The sequence below is a fragment of the Dermacentor albipictus genome, chromosome 2, assembly GCF_038994185.2.
Source record: "Dermacentor albipictus isolate Rhodes 1998 colony chromosome 2, USDA_Dalb.pri_finalv2, whole genome shotgun sequence".
In the NCBI taxonomy this organism is placed as follows: Eukaryota; Metazoa; Arthropoda; class Arachnida; order Ixodida; family Ixodidae; genus Dermacentor; species Dermacentor albipictus.
This window is the reverse complement of record NC_091822.1, coordinates 26,170,437-26,186,116: the sequence shown is the minus strand read 5'-3', so window position 1 is coordinate 26,186,116 and position 15,680 is coordinate 26,170,437. Positions and strand designations below refer to the sequence as shown.

Below are 15,680 nucleotides of genomic sequence, written 5' to 3'. Positions count from 1 at the left end.
TGCGATTTCCGTGTGAAAAAAAAAAAAACTGCAGGCTTGTGTGGCCTTGCAGAATCAGAACCCACCTCATGCGAAGTTGTTCCTTTGGAGCAGTTCGAATAAAAGTATCAGTCGTCTCTAATTATCGGAACACTGAAAAATGTCGCCCCTTCATAACTGATCCATTTCAACCATTGCCAGCATATGAAGTCTGCGGTCTCTTCTTAAAGCGATTTTTCAAATGCATTCATTCATGCACATTTAACTTGGCGCGAACATTGGTCATACGTTTCTCCTATTTCTCTAAATGGGGAATTGGCGTTTACGGTTACTCCAAGGCAGCTGGTTGATTCTTGGTTGTTCCTAAAACAATGTCTTAACAGAATGGTTGCTTGAATGGATGCACTTTATAGTCCGGCGCTCTTTTCACTCTTTCGCTATCGTCATCCCTTCCTTATTTTTTGCGCTGCTGCATAAGTTGCAATTTGGTAGCCATTTCCGCTTACACTACTCTCGGTGGCAATTTTTCTTTTTGTTCTAGGATTTCTGGTTACACGCCATTTAAAATAAGCGCAAGGTGGAAATATGGCGAGAGAAAAGAGGGGGAACTTGCAATAATGTGAGGTTGGCACTGCGGTTGTAATTTTTTGGGATGAAATGTACACCGATATCCTAAAGAAGTCCAAGAGTGAATTAGCTTGGTAGAGTCGGGGCCTCAAATCGGTATTGCTTATTCCCTTTTACTGCGAACCAAGGTTTTATACACCACTAGCTTCACGGTAGATGGAACAAAAGAAAAGCCCCGTTGAAGGTAACCTAGCATGCGGGTTTGTGAAAACCCATTTTGAAGATGGAGCTGATTCTAGCAAAATATTGCTAATATAGTGGGTTGTAACAGAGGATACCTATAAGGTAAAATGCATACCGCTACATTTTGATGGACTTAATTGGGTTAACTCTGTGTAACACCACTCAGGGATCTGGCTAATATTGAAATGTGTACCTAGATATCATTCCCCGGAGACCGTTTTTCACCGGATAACAAAGGTTAAACGTTATAGCTCGGCGACGGATGCGCCTACATCAATCGAAAATTTCTCGATTGTGATCCGTGGTTCTTTTCGCTGCCTGTTGTCGCAGTACCTTGTAAAAACTTATAGTATGCGGGACACCAATGGCGTAGTAATTCCTGGAAAACAGGCGCGCACCAGCAATTACGCTGGAACCTTCGACGAGTCATGCATAAACGGTGACGCGCTTGAACCATGGATCAGATTTAGATGATTAACCTACCGTGGAACATGTTGTTTCTAAGATTTGGATTGTCATAGGGTATACGTGCATTAATTAAGAGTTGCTTCTTACGCAGGTCAAGGCTATTCTTTAAAATGCGTTATTTCATGCTCACAATAATTAGGCACATTTAGTTTGGGAAATATGACTGTTACAAATATACTTAAAATGTTTACATCGCAGAACAGAATGTGGCGACGTCTTGCTACAGATCATACATGTCTGCATCTGCATGAAAAGTTACCTATGCCGCCTGTTTTTACCCTATAAAAACGATGTAAGTAAAAACAGGCGCTTTCTCACCTTTACCTTCCTTATCTGAGAACCCCTTCATATAATATACGTAGCAGGCGACTTTGGAATATAGAGACGGGTACAAAGACTTATGGACAACAATTGATGTAATGGAAACTGCTAGAACTAATAAGTCCTTGTCACAGACGCGCTATACAACAAGAAAACACACCAAACAGCAATTCACAGTTTTTTCAGTTTTTTGTTTCTACAATAAGTATATTTCCCTCAACTGTTATCATGTGTAATAATTGCTGCGAATATCTTAGATTCCTATTTGTTTTGCACGTGTTTACTCACTTCTATTTTTGGTAAATTGAGTGATGATTCGCCCAGATATACCCTTTTCCATGAGTACGAGAGCCTTTGTAGTCTGCGTGTTTACATATGTCTTTTAGCAGAGACATGTAAATAGAAAGCGATTATTGCAGTTGTATGTTCACTCGTTTGGGAATGTGTATATTTATATGCCACAAAGATGCGTCCACGGAAAGGTCTTATTTTTAAAGGGTCAAAAATGTGTTTTCACTTCTCACTCGCTGAACTGTTCGGCTTCATGCAATGTATATGTGGGCTTTCTTCGGGGGGGGAGGGGACTGGACCAAGTCAAGCTTTCTCTAAAACTAGTTTTCCTACCTGCTACATCATGCTGATGGAAATAAAGATTGGTATTATTCTTATAATGGCTATCCTCAGGACGCTGCCTAATTCACTGTCATCCACCTAGCTTCACGAGAGATGGCTCTTTGGCACGTGCTGGTGAATAAGCTTTTTAGCAAAACCCAGAGTTACGCATTTAGGCGCATTGAACATTTTGTTTGTGCGTATTTATTTATAAATAAACTGTTACAATTTTCTTCTGGTGTTCTTTTATAAATATTTGTATGTGGAGAAGACTTTTGCTTCATGACCTAAAATATTTCTATCGCGTTTTCATAGCTAGAATCGATGTAGACAGTGCGGGGAGAATGGCTATCAACAATGTCCCTTGCAAAACGTTCGCCGTGATAATGGTGGCGTATTCTAAAGACAGCGTATTTAAAATATTCGTCATAGAAAGGGCATTGGCCCGAAGCTGGCATAAATAATGGCAACTGTAAGGTTCAGCGCTCGTACTAAGCTAGCAGCTCACTGGCTAGCAGCTAGCTGCACTGGCATAATGTTGGTCAACATTCGATTGCGTTGCATTTTGCCAATACGCCAGCATTGGTTCAGGACCTGTACCAATTTCTGCCAGAAGGGGTTTATGCTTGGACCATTCGTGGTGTGTAGCCTGGGACAGCTGAAGGCTTGCGACTGTGCTTCAGACTGCTCTTTTTAGACACACTGGGATGGTGCTTCTACCGCGGGGCACAATGCTACCCTACTGATTAAGAATATGCCTACAATGATGTGGCAGAAACGACGACACCAATGATATTACGTTGCTAAGGCTGTTAATTGGGGTGAGTGCTATGGTGGGCTTATAAATTGAACTCTACATCGCCTTCCTCTTGTCTTTTCTACGTAAGCCTTCAAAGTTCGTGTTATGACTTCATGTTACAACTTTTGAAGCCTGAATAATAATCCTATACTCCCGTCACTTAAATGCAGATGTAGAGTATCGTAGCGAGCAGCTTAAGCTTCGAGCTCTCTGCATTTTCTATTATAGTTTCTGTGATCTCTGCAATCAGTGACAAGAAAACAGGGGCTGACATCGTCCTCTGCAAAGGGGGCCTCAAACTCCGCCCATCAATTGGGTCCTGAACGGCCAGTTTGTTATGCCAGCGACGTGAGTGACCTCTTCGATACTAGCATCGTCGCGATTGATTCATCTGATGGCTACTCTACTGATGCTATGGGCTAGGACAGTGATTTACCTTGGTGTCAAGCCGACGTCTGCAGAAGAAGATACGAGGAAACACCTCAAACACATTGGAGACTCACTGGCCCTCGTTACCATCAAGGCCTGCGGCAACCCCCCTGTGTACCGCTTCTACATGCACTGAAGAAAATGAAAAGATGGGTGATAGTGACATCACGAGTATGTTGAAAACTTTGATGGGCTCCATGCGCAGAATTCTTTCCAGCCTAAATACCCCAGCTGCCAAGGTTTCCATGCAGCTACTTGAATTGTTGGAACGACTGCTAGCGGTTCTTCGCTAAGCAAGTATGGCGGTGATGTTTGCAGAACGGATGCGTCAATCGCTTGTTATGGAATGGAATACTCGATGTCTACGTGGTCGTTTGTCGTATTTGCGACAGCGAGTATTTAACTACCAATTTTCAGTTATTCTTATCTGTGAATCTAATATGGATTCATCTTTCGGTATGTCTGGATATGTCCAGATGTGGTCTCGTAACGACGAAACCTGATGAAAAAGTGTTAGTTTATATACGCCACAATCTTGTGTATTTCAGACATGACGTCCCATTACATACTGCTAATGATTACGCATGCCTTACCGTAAAACACAGATGGCGCACAGTTATAGTGATTGAAGCATACATCCACCCAAGAGCGAGAATCGGTTGCTCGCACCTGATGTCTCTGCTGCAAGCATCGCAAGGTCCTCATATTGCGATTGCTGACTTGAACGCACACCATCCCTTGTGGGGTAGCACATTGATGAATTCTTGTGGCAAATATTTGGCCGACTTTATGTGTAGTCAGGGACTAAATGTGGTCAATGACGGGTCTCCTACATTTATTCGTGGCATGTCCTAAAGCACTTGAGTGGAACTAACGATTGTATGAAGAAGCCTTCTGTCTTCAGCATGCTGGTCGACGGATCTAGAGACTCATGGTAGTGGCCACCACCCCGCTTACATTTACTTTAGCTCGTTTCGCCATTGTGCCTCACGTTGCATTCGTCATACAGAACGGATTTTATTTAAGACCTCTGTCGACACCGCCTGTCAGAGTATGTTGTCTCCATCTGAAATAGAGCGCATCATTACCTCTACCCTGCGGGACAAAACCAGAAAAGGTAGCGTACCGAGACGCAGATCATCGGTTGGCATACAATATTAGGCCTTTCGTGCAATTTGTCGCCGTACGGAACGGCGATAAGAAGAACAAAGTAACCGTCAGACCTTTAGACAGTCGCCGAGCTGAACGACATGTTCTTCCATATTTGGACGAGCTTGACAGACAGCGTTGGAGGACATTCTGTGGAGTCCTAGATCCAAGACAGACTCTATCTAAGATCTGGCGAGTCATGCAAAGTCTCCATACAACTCCACAACAAAGACACCCATTCCGTGTTGTGGCTCTACATCAACGCCAAACCGAATTGGAGGTAGCCAACGACTACTGTAAGCTGATCGTTGACGCATCTAATGCCGTGACTTCATCCCTTGTCACCATCGCGCCGCCATCAACTGATGAGCGACTCGAAGTACCTTTTTAGATGCAAGAGCTTGACGCTGCAATTTCGGTTTCTCGACGCTCACCGGCACCAAGGCCAGACGGAATCACGTACGCTGCAGTCTGCCACCTTGGTACAGAATCATGACATCTTCTTCTATCTTTTTATATTACGACGTGAGACACAGGAAATGTTCGAGATAGTTGGAAATGCAGTCGCGCCATAGCGCTGCTTAAACAGGGGAAGTGCCCTAACGAGCGTTCCTCGTACAGGCCCATCGCCTTAGCCAGTTGCATCAGCAAGGTAATGGAAAGAATGGTCTTGGGAAGACTAGAATAGTTTATAGAGATAAATAATTGCTTTCCTGATTTTATACGCGGATGTTGAAGAGGCCGTCCTTCCATTGACGGTGTTATCGACTTGGTCTCCACTGTTGAACAGGAAAGAAGTTACCACCGGTTAGTTAGAGCTGTTTTACTGGACATTAAGGGTGTATACGACAATGTACTCCATTACGCATTCCTTGATGCACTGGAAGATTTAGACGTCCGTGGCCGGCTATATGCATGCATTGTTAGCTACCTCAATGAAGGCACGGCGTATATTGAACAAGTGATGGCGACCCTGGACAGTACAACATCCATCGAGGTGTTCCACAAGGGGCATTTTCAGTCCAACTCTTTTCAATGTTGCATTGGTTGGCCTTGCATCCGGATTTCCTAACACGGTGAATATTAGCACACATGCGGATGACACATGCATACGGACATCTAGAGCCCCCCCCCGCCCCCCCCATGCGTGCTAGGCTTCAACATGCAGCAACAATCACAACTAAATATTTGCGGCATCTAGGCCTCCAGCTCTCATCAAAAAAAAATGTTCAGTGATTACATTCACGCCAAAACGGATGACAAGGTATCCGATAATCGTTAATGGAGTAGCGATATTGCTACACAGTGTGGTGTGCTAGCTACGGTTACAAACCACAGACTCTTTGGCTTAGTCATATACTAGGGATTATCTTGGTCAAGACACATCGCCGCACTGAAATCGAAGCTGAAGAGTTTTGTTCGCGTCCTTCGTGTCGTTGCAGGAACAAGATGGGGCCCCTCGGAGTCGTCATTACTCCAATTGTACCAAGCACTATTGGTAGGGCATATACGGTATAGCATGCCTGCGCTCTCAAGCATGGGACTTAGCTGTGTGTGCGCGCTGGAGGGCATTCAATCTCAAGTGTTTTTGTTGAAGTTGAAGTTGAAGTTGAAGTTTATTCATATGAAAAAACATAGGTACATAAATGTAATATACAGACGAGGGTCCCAAAGTAATGATACTGAAAACGGGACCCTCGAACCCACGCCCATGTCTGAGCCTCCCACGATGCACGTCAACCAATAGAACAATAGTGGAAGCTCACGCTTGTTTTATTGGGGTATAATTGCTCTGCGAGCCTCTTCGAATATACCTTCGCGTTTTGACCCTACACAGGCACTATCGTCTGTCATCACTCACTGCCACCCACCCAGGTTCCAGCTTTTGTCATCATCGTGTCATCAGAGTATTCTACCGTCAAGATTTTCGCCCGCTTGTATTCCGAGAACACCCCCGTGGGTTCTGCCGAAACATTTCGTTAGATTGCAGATCCTTGCAATTACAAAAAAAACATCTGTTACATCTATTGGCCTCAGGCACCTTACCATGTTGCACATTTATGCAGAATACGGAGATACTGTCAACATGTGTACCGATGGGTCTGTCACACCATATGCCTCCACTGCAGCCTTCGTCATTCCACATATGATCATCGCTCGCCGGTTTAAACTAGGCCATAGATCAACGTCAACTTGCGCAAAACTTGTTGCTATCCGGGAGGCACTTCGATTTCTCCCCGAGGAGCCTCCTCACAGATGGACGCTATTCTGTACTTTCAAGCCAGCTCTTCAAACGATTGACTGTGTCCTCAGACGGGACCCGTATTATTCCATGACCATATTGATACTTTTTGTGCGCGAACAAACAGGGACGAAGAATAGGGGCAACACAAGGACGAGCGCTTTCTAATAACTGGTTTATTTTTGAAGAACTACTTACTTAAATACCCACAGAACTGCGCGATCTAGTCAACAGAGCACCCTACAGCGCATACGATACCCGCTGATCTGCGCCATCAAGTCAAAAGAGCAACGTCAATATTACATATAACACTTGTGATAATAAAAAAGGTTAAGGTTAAGGTTAAGGGAGCACTTATCTAGCCTTAAAGGTCGCCCTAGTACGCATTTGGCAATGCATTGCCAAGAACATGGTTGCTCCCCTTGTCTTACTAGCACACACATTTTATACAGGCATAGGAATCAAACCGCTAGGGAAATCGTGGAAGCATACTGGATAGAAAAACAAAAAGATAAATGCATCAGCCATCCTTCTGTTTCATTGTTAGATAAAGAAAATTCGCTTCTATCATCACATCTTTAACGGATTTTATTGTAAGTGGTTGTTTTTATGCACTTTGCTGTTTTTAGTATGACCAGGTGGCTTTGTCCACGTCTTTTTTATCACAAGTGTTATATGTAATATTGACGTTGCTCTTTTGACTTGATGGCGCAGATCAGCGGGTATCATATGCGCTGTAGGGTGCTCTGTTGACTAGATCGCGCAGTTCTGTGGGTATTTAAGTAAGTAGTTCTTCAAAAATAAACCAGTTGTTAGAAAGCGCTCGTCCTTGTGTTGCCCCTATTCTTCGTCCCTGTTTGTTCGCGCACAAAAAGTATCAATATGAATATGTTCCAACTAGGCCGACTCGCAGTTATATATTCCGTGACTACAGAAATTACAGAGCATCTCGACCACGCAACTTGAAATGGTCACCAATGTCACCTTTCAGTGAATACCTTCACACTGTGGCGTGATAGGGAACAAACAGGCAGACTCTGAAGCGAAAACTGCTTTAGATAAAGCTTCGGAAGTACGCATTCCGTTCTCACGAACCGACACAAACGCCCTACTTCGTCACGTAATACGCAACTCTACGTTGGAACACCAGACGCAACCAAATCGATGACAAAAGAGAGTACACAAATGGGACCAAGAAATGAAATTTAGTATGGCCCACAAGTTCAAAACAAGCCAAACGAGCATGGTGCACCAGATTCCATTGGTGTCGCATTCACCAACCGTTACAGACACATGATAGGTGGCAGTGATACCAGCCTAAACTGTGACTACTGTGAGGTGCCAGAAACATTTGATCATACATCTTGCGTGTGTCCCACGTAAGAGCAAAAATGACCGTAGCTGGTCTGTTCCATTGCGAAGACCCATAAGAGGCCGCTATCAGACGAGTTTCTTTTAAGTCCTTGGTCTAATGCGAACAGCGCAGCCCTCGTAACAAGTGCCGCTACAGATTTTCTCCAAGCCTCTGGGCTGGACGCACGGCTGCAGAGATGCTACAACTCTGTAAATTTGTATACACGCATCTCTTCCTTAGACCATCACCATCATTCATCACCCCTTTCTCTCCCCCGTCTTTTTCCCCATTGTACATTAGCAGGCCATAGCAAGTTATAGGTCAGGCCGACCTCTCTGCCTTTCTGTAAATAAATTTCTCTGTCTCTCTCTGCAGATGTAGTGTACTGAAGTCCTTTTTCGACACCATAGCACTAAGGGCCTCGTGTCGCACAAAAGACGATGTCGGTGCCGGCGGAGTTGTCCGTGAGCCAAAATGTCGATATATATTTGAGCATATGTAAATGCCACGCCTGCATATATGACATAATGTATATGCGGGCTATGTTTTAACACCATTCTATCACTAAAGTTGGTAATACATTGTGTTACATTCTGAACAAGGTTATTCCTCGGAATATTGGGAATGACAGCCACCAAACAAATGTCATGAAACAAAACATCGACAGTGCATGCCTTTATTTTAATTTAATGTTAAAAGTGCGAAACAATAACAGAAACATGGAAATAACCTAATTTTTTGGCACTGCTATACACTGCCTCAGGAATCGGCCCATGCAAGAGGCCGCGTTTCTCCCAGAATGCTCGCCTTAGTGCACGGTGTTCGTCGCCAGAGTTTCCCGACAAAGGTTACATAAGCTGCAGCTGCGAGGAAGCATGGGAAGAAGTCAGGCATGTTTTAATGCCATCGCGTGCCACCTTTTAAACGCGAAGCTTGAGCGTCTTCCAAGATTATAAGCAGGCACACACCCTCCTCCCCCCAAGAGAACGCAAAATACGTTAAGCCGTAATTTTTCCATATTGATATACCTAAAAATGCGTCAATTTCTTTCCATGCCGAGGTTCACACTTTCTCTTGAGACTTCTTTCTAGATGTCCTCTTCTCCTGTTATATGATAGTTTGCTTCACCATCCGTATATGTACTTTGTCTCTCAATTGTCTGTTTTTGTTGTATTGTCTAGTATGTTGCTGGTAAGCCAGTTATCATTTTGTTCTTTTTTTATCCCATAACTTGTCGTTGCAGTTCAAAATTAATTTTCTGTGCATATGTAGTCACCCCCACATTATTGTTGTTCCGAAGCGCCTTAAATAGGTAATTGATTTATACTTATTGGTTGATGTTCACCAAGCTTTATCCATTTGAGTGCTGGTCAATCCCCCATAGTGGGTATTAGCCACAATGCCAAGGGATAAGAAGGTCGGAATGGCGCCGCGCGCACCGGTTCGGCTGTTTATCACCTGCACTGCAGCGTCCGCCGTTCTCCGGCAGGCGACGGCGAACCTACCCGCAGGCAGCGGCCGGTTCTACCACCCGGAGGCGAGAGCTGAATTCTACGTTAGTAAGATCTTGATGAGGGCTAGTTGGTTCATACTTAGAACTGAGGTGAAACAGCGCGAAAAAGACGAGGACACAAGGAACCAAAGCGCTTGTCTGTGGTATTTGGTTCCTTGTGTCCTCGTCTTTTTCGCGCTGTTTCACCTCAGTTCTAAGAATGAATTCTGCGGTGCGGCGCCGTACCGCGAAGACCTTGACAACGCTCTGCTGCCAGGCAGCGCCCTCCTGATGCGCAACCGCTCCAGAGAAGGCGTCGGTTACAGGACGGCGCAGATGGCTGTCGCACAGCCACGGTGCCATGAAGACGACTACTTAGAGATTCGCGCCTTGTGCGAGCGCAACCTGGAACAGAAGCTTCTACGAGAAGGGGCGGCAACGGTCTCTCTTTCCAGCCGTTGCACCAGTACGTGGCACTTGTGGGCAAGGCGTTTACCAGCGCCAGGTCCCACCGGCTGAACGAGCACGACTACAACTGGAGCTGCTCAACCTGCAGCAGCCACCAGGAGTACCCGAGTGCAGAAGGAAATTGCGCTGGAAGGAGTTGATCCAACACCGCTTGATGTGTGGATGGACATTCCAGAACTTCGTCGCATCTATCTACGTGTACCAAAAGCAGGCGAAGGCATGTCCCACTCTGCGCGACCTCAGGGACTACGTGAAGCCCATCTTCCAGAACGAGGATTGTCAGGGCAACCAGGAGTTAATGGACCGGCTGCGCTCGGCCAGAAAGGAGCAGCGTAAAGCAGGGAGTGGAGAAAAGTCCGAGGACGCTCCTGGAGGTGGCGGCTACGACATTGACGACCGCGGCCTAGGCACCGGCTTCTGCCGCTTTGACCAGCTCCGCCAGAAGACGCTTCAGTGCAAACACGAAGGCTACAACGTCATACGAAGCAGTGACGCGCGTGTCAAGGCCGACATATGCGACGAGTTCAAAGTGGCCAAGGACTGCGCCGTGGCCGTGCTGAAGGCGACGCACTTTAGCAAGGAGAAAGACTCACGACAGAAGGTGATAGGACCCTGCGAGAGTCCTTCCAGCGGCTCGGGATTGAGTGCGGCGGACAGTGGAAAGACGTCGCCGCCACCTCGTCGCACGGCTTGGCCGCCATGTGCAGCGCAGTGAGATGCACACTGTTCGCATTGACGCTCATGATGGCGCTTCTCTGGATAGAGCCACCATAGCCCCCATAAAATTATGCGCTAAGTCCTGGAAAACAGCAAACCCGTTGCTTGTTTGTTTATGCGGAACCGCCGCTGTCCCTTTTGATGTCATTGACGGTTTGAAGAAAAACTGAGAACTCAAGTAGATGCAGTATTAAAAAACAAGGCACCAACAAACGTCGAAAACACATGGAATGTCGATTTGTGCTTTGCACGAAAGGTATTGAGCCATTTTCCGCAACAGTTCTTGTCTGTTGCTGAAGGTCCGCATATGCAATGGCGCCATCGATATGAAATGTAAATACAGCGCAACAAGTTTTCCGTCACTGAATTTCACTCTGAAACATAATAATCAATGGTTATAAAATTATAGCTTCGTTGCACCTGAGTGGATGACTCGTATGCACCTTTTTTTTTATCCAATAACCTATATATTTTTTGGCGTGAACCTCTTTGGCGCTATTATGGTTTACTGGGTATGTGCCACTGAGCATGTGTCGCTATTCACTGAAACTGTTTGATGCCAACGTGGGTTACAGGGCATGTGCAAGACTTCAATCGCAAAAGAAAACAGCTCTCAAATGCCGGGCGGAATTGAACACAAGTCCCATTTCTTGAGACAACCTTGTCTGATATGTTACATTCACACACCTGCCAAGCGCGGAATTCGTGTCGGCACCGCTAGATGGCTCAGCTTCTGTGGCGGAAGCGTGAGAGAGCAACCCGGCTACTTACACGTCTTGTGGTATGACACGTCTGTGCGCTGGCAACTGTGTCGCTACATTCATGCAATGCTTATCGCTGTAACGTCCACGTTTACTGTTCAATGAGTTCTGTTGAAGTTTTGCGTTTACTAGAGCTCTGCAGTGTTAGTCGACCACTTTTCATTGTAGATCAATGGCAGGTAGGTACAGTGGTGTAAATTCAACATTCAGTCTTACCATCATTTTTTCGACCGCTTTCATTTGCTTTATTGGCACGACGCCGTGAAGGAGCTGAAAATAAAAGCAAAGTTATTACAGCGATTCCTTGTGCTCTGCGACTTGCTTTATTATACTCAGTAATGAAAAGGGAGAAAATACACACGGACAAGCTAGGGAACAGCACAAGCGCATGCGCAGTTCCCTGTCTTTTCTGTGCAAGTGGTCACGCTCTTAAAGTTTACTGTATGAACTACAGTGAATGGAAATGCAATATCGGCACACATGCATTGGCTATCTTAATAAATAGTCAAATTTAAGTAGTCTACAGCAATAGAACAGATAAATAATTGTCTTTTGACATCTCGTCTCAGCACCTTTCCCGCAAACTTCAAACTTCTTTCGGAAGTGAAGATCCTTGGACCATGGTCGCGGCGGTCGATGGCACAGCGAGCCACGATTGCGTTAATGCAGTGTGTCAAGTCGACAGACCTTGGTGGCCGCCTACGGGCTCGCTGCACACCTTCAGATGTGCCCAAAACGGTGTCTTTTATGTCCACTATCCCCCTATTGCTCTCTTTATCCCCTTTCGCCAGGTCCCGGTAGCAAATCAGACGTCCGTATGAGTAACCGCCCTGTTTCCTCCCATCTGAATTTCTCTTTTTGTCTGGTTTAGTCCTGCAGTCTTATTTGCTCTGAACTAAAGATGACATCAGTGCATGTGATTAAGGGCAACTCCATCTATTTTGCGATATCAAAGAACGTTGACCATGTTCGCTGTTTACGTTCCTCTGAACGCTTCCACAATGTCCTTAAAAATCAGATTTGAGAGTTGTACAGATGTTTTACAAATTATTTTAATTAATTTCCTCGAACACCCTACCACACGTCATCCTCAATTACAGGCAGTATTGTGTATGACGTCAGGAGTGTTCTACGTAGAGAACGCAGGGATCCTGCAGACGAGAAGGAGAAGAGCATGGAGGTGCCGACTATCGTGAACTTGGCTTAGTATGAGAAGATGTAGTCGCGAGAAGTTGCGTTGCCTGTGGACGGGCAATAAATGGGTGGTAAGTGGTGCTGCATTGTTGGCTGCACCAATTTCAGCTTTCGCCATCCGCACATATAGTTTGAGCCGATGTCAATGACGTTTAGCCAAGGTTAAGCCTACCTCAATCGCTAATTTCCTGCGTCTACTGCGTTGGTGAACCTCAACGACTAACCTGAAGGTAATTAGGCCATTAGCATGAATACGAAACTGCTTCCGTAGTTCAGTTTTAGCCATACAGATTTGAAATAAAGCATTTTTCACATCGTACAGCGCACACGCAAGAAGCTAGGAATGACTACACGATGCGCTGTCAACATCCGTACGTTGCCGTTTTCGAACGTGGTCTGTCGCACTCGCTGCAGTTTCCCTATATTAAATGTGACTACGCACATGGGTGTATTATCACCTATTGTTATGCTGACTCATTATTTAGCTTCCGAGTAGCACTGATTACCTCGTATTACAAATGTAGCGAAGGCCCCTTCGATACAGCAGCGTAAACAATTGCATCGTTCACCTACCAACGGTGTCAATACTGGCGTCGGCGCCTCCACGAGAAAACTACGCGTTTTCTAAGTGAATGATCATTTGCGCAAAATTCTAATTTGTGTGTACCTTACGGAACACATTTTAAGCATGACGACATTACGAAAAATAATAAGTAGGCATCATAACAACGCTCCCGTACTACGGTCTCCCGCTCACTCTTTTCGGAAGTGTGTGGTCGCTCATACCAGCACGACTCAGAGTGATGCAATGGTGCACCGTACGTGCACAACATCTGCGTGTTGTGATATATTGTGACAATAATTGTTGTCACCGATGAGCGGCTACCACCATATCTCAAGCGAACGACGAGTGGTCGCTCTACCTGCCGATGTAGACAAATGCGCCGGTCGGTTCTCTGGACTGTAAGCGGCATTCTTGCGGGAGACAACTGCGGAAAGCCCTGCTTCACATTTTACAGTGAGCATGCGAAGCGCTTCCCTGAGAAGGCGCAAAACACTTACAATAGCAAGCAGCACGTATAATATCACTGGTAAGGGCTAAAATTGGTCATCTTGCAGCACGATGTGTTGTGCATGGGCGCTTGCTATTGTGGTTGCGAGGTGAATGCGAACTTTGACTCCTAGCTACATAACTTGTCAGAATCATATGCGGAATTTACTAAGCTGCGTTGTTCGTACGCAATTTAACAGCCAAAAAGTTTTTACTGAGATAAGCGTGCAGTCGAAGTGGAAGCGAATTTAATTTACGCCTTCGTAGGAGATTGAGGCGGAAGCAAAGCTTGGATTGATCGAAAACAAATGAAAAAAGCGTATACGCATTCTGCTAACATTTCTACGAGAGACAGTACTGATGGTCACATGATGACACATTTGGCGCAGGAAGATACCACCACCGTCACCACCACCATACTACATCACCACCAGATCACCACCACCGTGCTACAGAATGACTAAATCTCTATATTTCGATCCCAAATATGGAAATTAAAAGGAAAAGCTGCATAATATATAGTTCTATGGCCTCAAGGCAAGGGGTCCAGCACTCGAGCGTTCAAGGGTATGATATCTTATTGCGCTGCACACGGTTTCAAACGTGGTTTTAATGCCGCACATAGGGTGAATTTCGGCTTCCTCGGTTGCCAATACTGTCTATAAGGTGCTGGTTGGCGATGTCATCCACTGCCAACCGACGACCAAGCACCTTTTCCGTAGAATCACTGTTGAGTGCACGGATAGCTATTAAAGCAGTCCTGAAAAAAGCAAAGCTGGCAGAAGCCGGGCAGTAAAGACAGTCCCAAATTATGACACGGAACTTCACTGCGCAATATACACACCTCCAAGTTTCGACATCTATCAGAATATGACATCGTGTCAGCGTTCGTCGCTTCTCCTTGGCGTCTCCTCTGCTGATGAAGACACGATGATGCCTAGCACCAACTCAGGTGTTGATATTGTAGGCTCAGGTGTCTGCATTTTGACAGAGGCCAAATGCGCAAATTCGTGCGCACGTCAAATTTGGGGACCGGCAATAAATGATAGGTTGGTAAAGTCTGTCTGTCATAGCCCAAATGGCACCTCATAAAAGTCGAGGCTAATCAGTCTCGATGCTCACGTGCTCGTCACAATACTCGATAAACGACAATGAATACTCCACCTTTTGTCCTGGCTTCAGCAGAATGGTGAGTGCTTGACTTTCTTTCAGAGTTTGCCAAGTTTAAGCTCCTGTATTTTCTAAAACTGGTGGTTAGTTTCTGTACGTGCAGAGACCTCTTGAAAGCTTCCTTGTGTCACAGCAGAGTAAGAAAGTCCTCGTTTGGGATTCACCATGGATATAAGGAAACGGAAAAGCCAGAGTTATTATTACTGTGTCAAAAGCTGGAAACTGAGTTCAGGAAATGTCAGAGAAAGTCGTAGCTTATTGAGGCGATTAAGAAGTGCGGTGCTCTTGAGGACGAAATTTCAGAAGCAAGGGAAGAAATATAGAAACGAGATGACAAAGCTGAACAAAAGGCTGCACAAGAAAGGCAAGGAATTGCAGAAACATGGCAGAAAGCTGAACAAAGAGCCGGAGAAGAAAGGCGGAGAGCTCAGAAAGCTGAAAAACACGCTGCAGAAGAAAGACAGCTGATCAAATGGAAGCAGCAGAAAGAAAGGAATGAGAGGAACAGAGAGCTCATAAACTAAATCTAAAAGAAATAGATGTGCAAAAGGATCTGGCCATGCATTTGGCAAATATTATCTCAATAAATAAAAGACGTTCAGCTGAAGCAGGAGTAAAGATAACAGAATTCATGCCGTCGTACAAGGCAAACGATGATATGGGA

General features: G+C 45.3%; 1 protein-coding gene across 3 annotated transcripts in view; it reads right to left on the bottom strand.

The window, feature by feature from the left end:
- The window catches only part of LOC135897865 (uncharacterized), a 153,192-nt gene that overhangs the window by 31,186 nt on the left and 106,326 nt on the right, over positions 1 to 15,680 (bottom strand). For all 3 annotated transcript variants that reach the window (XM_070532785.1, XM_065426558.1, XM_070532786.1), the window contains one exon: positions 11,818 to 11,871. In XM_070532785.1, coding sequence (XP_070388886.1) covers positions 11,818 to 11,871 — 54 coding nt within the window. The remainder of the gene's footprint in view (positions 1 to 11,817; positions 11,872 to 15,680) is intronic.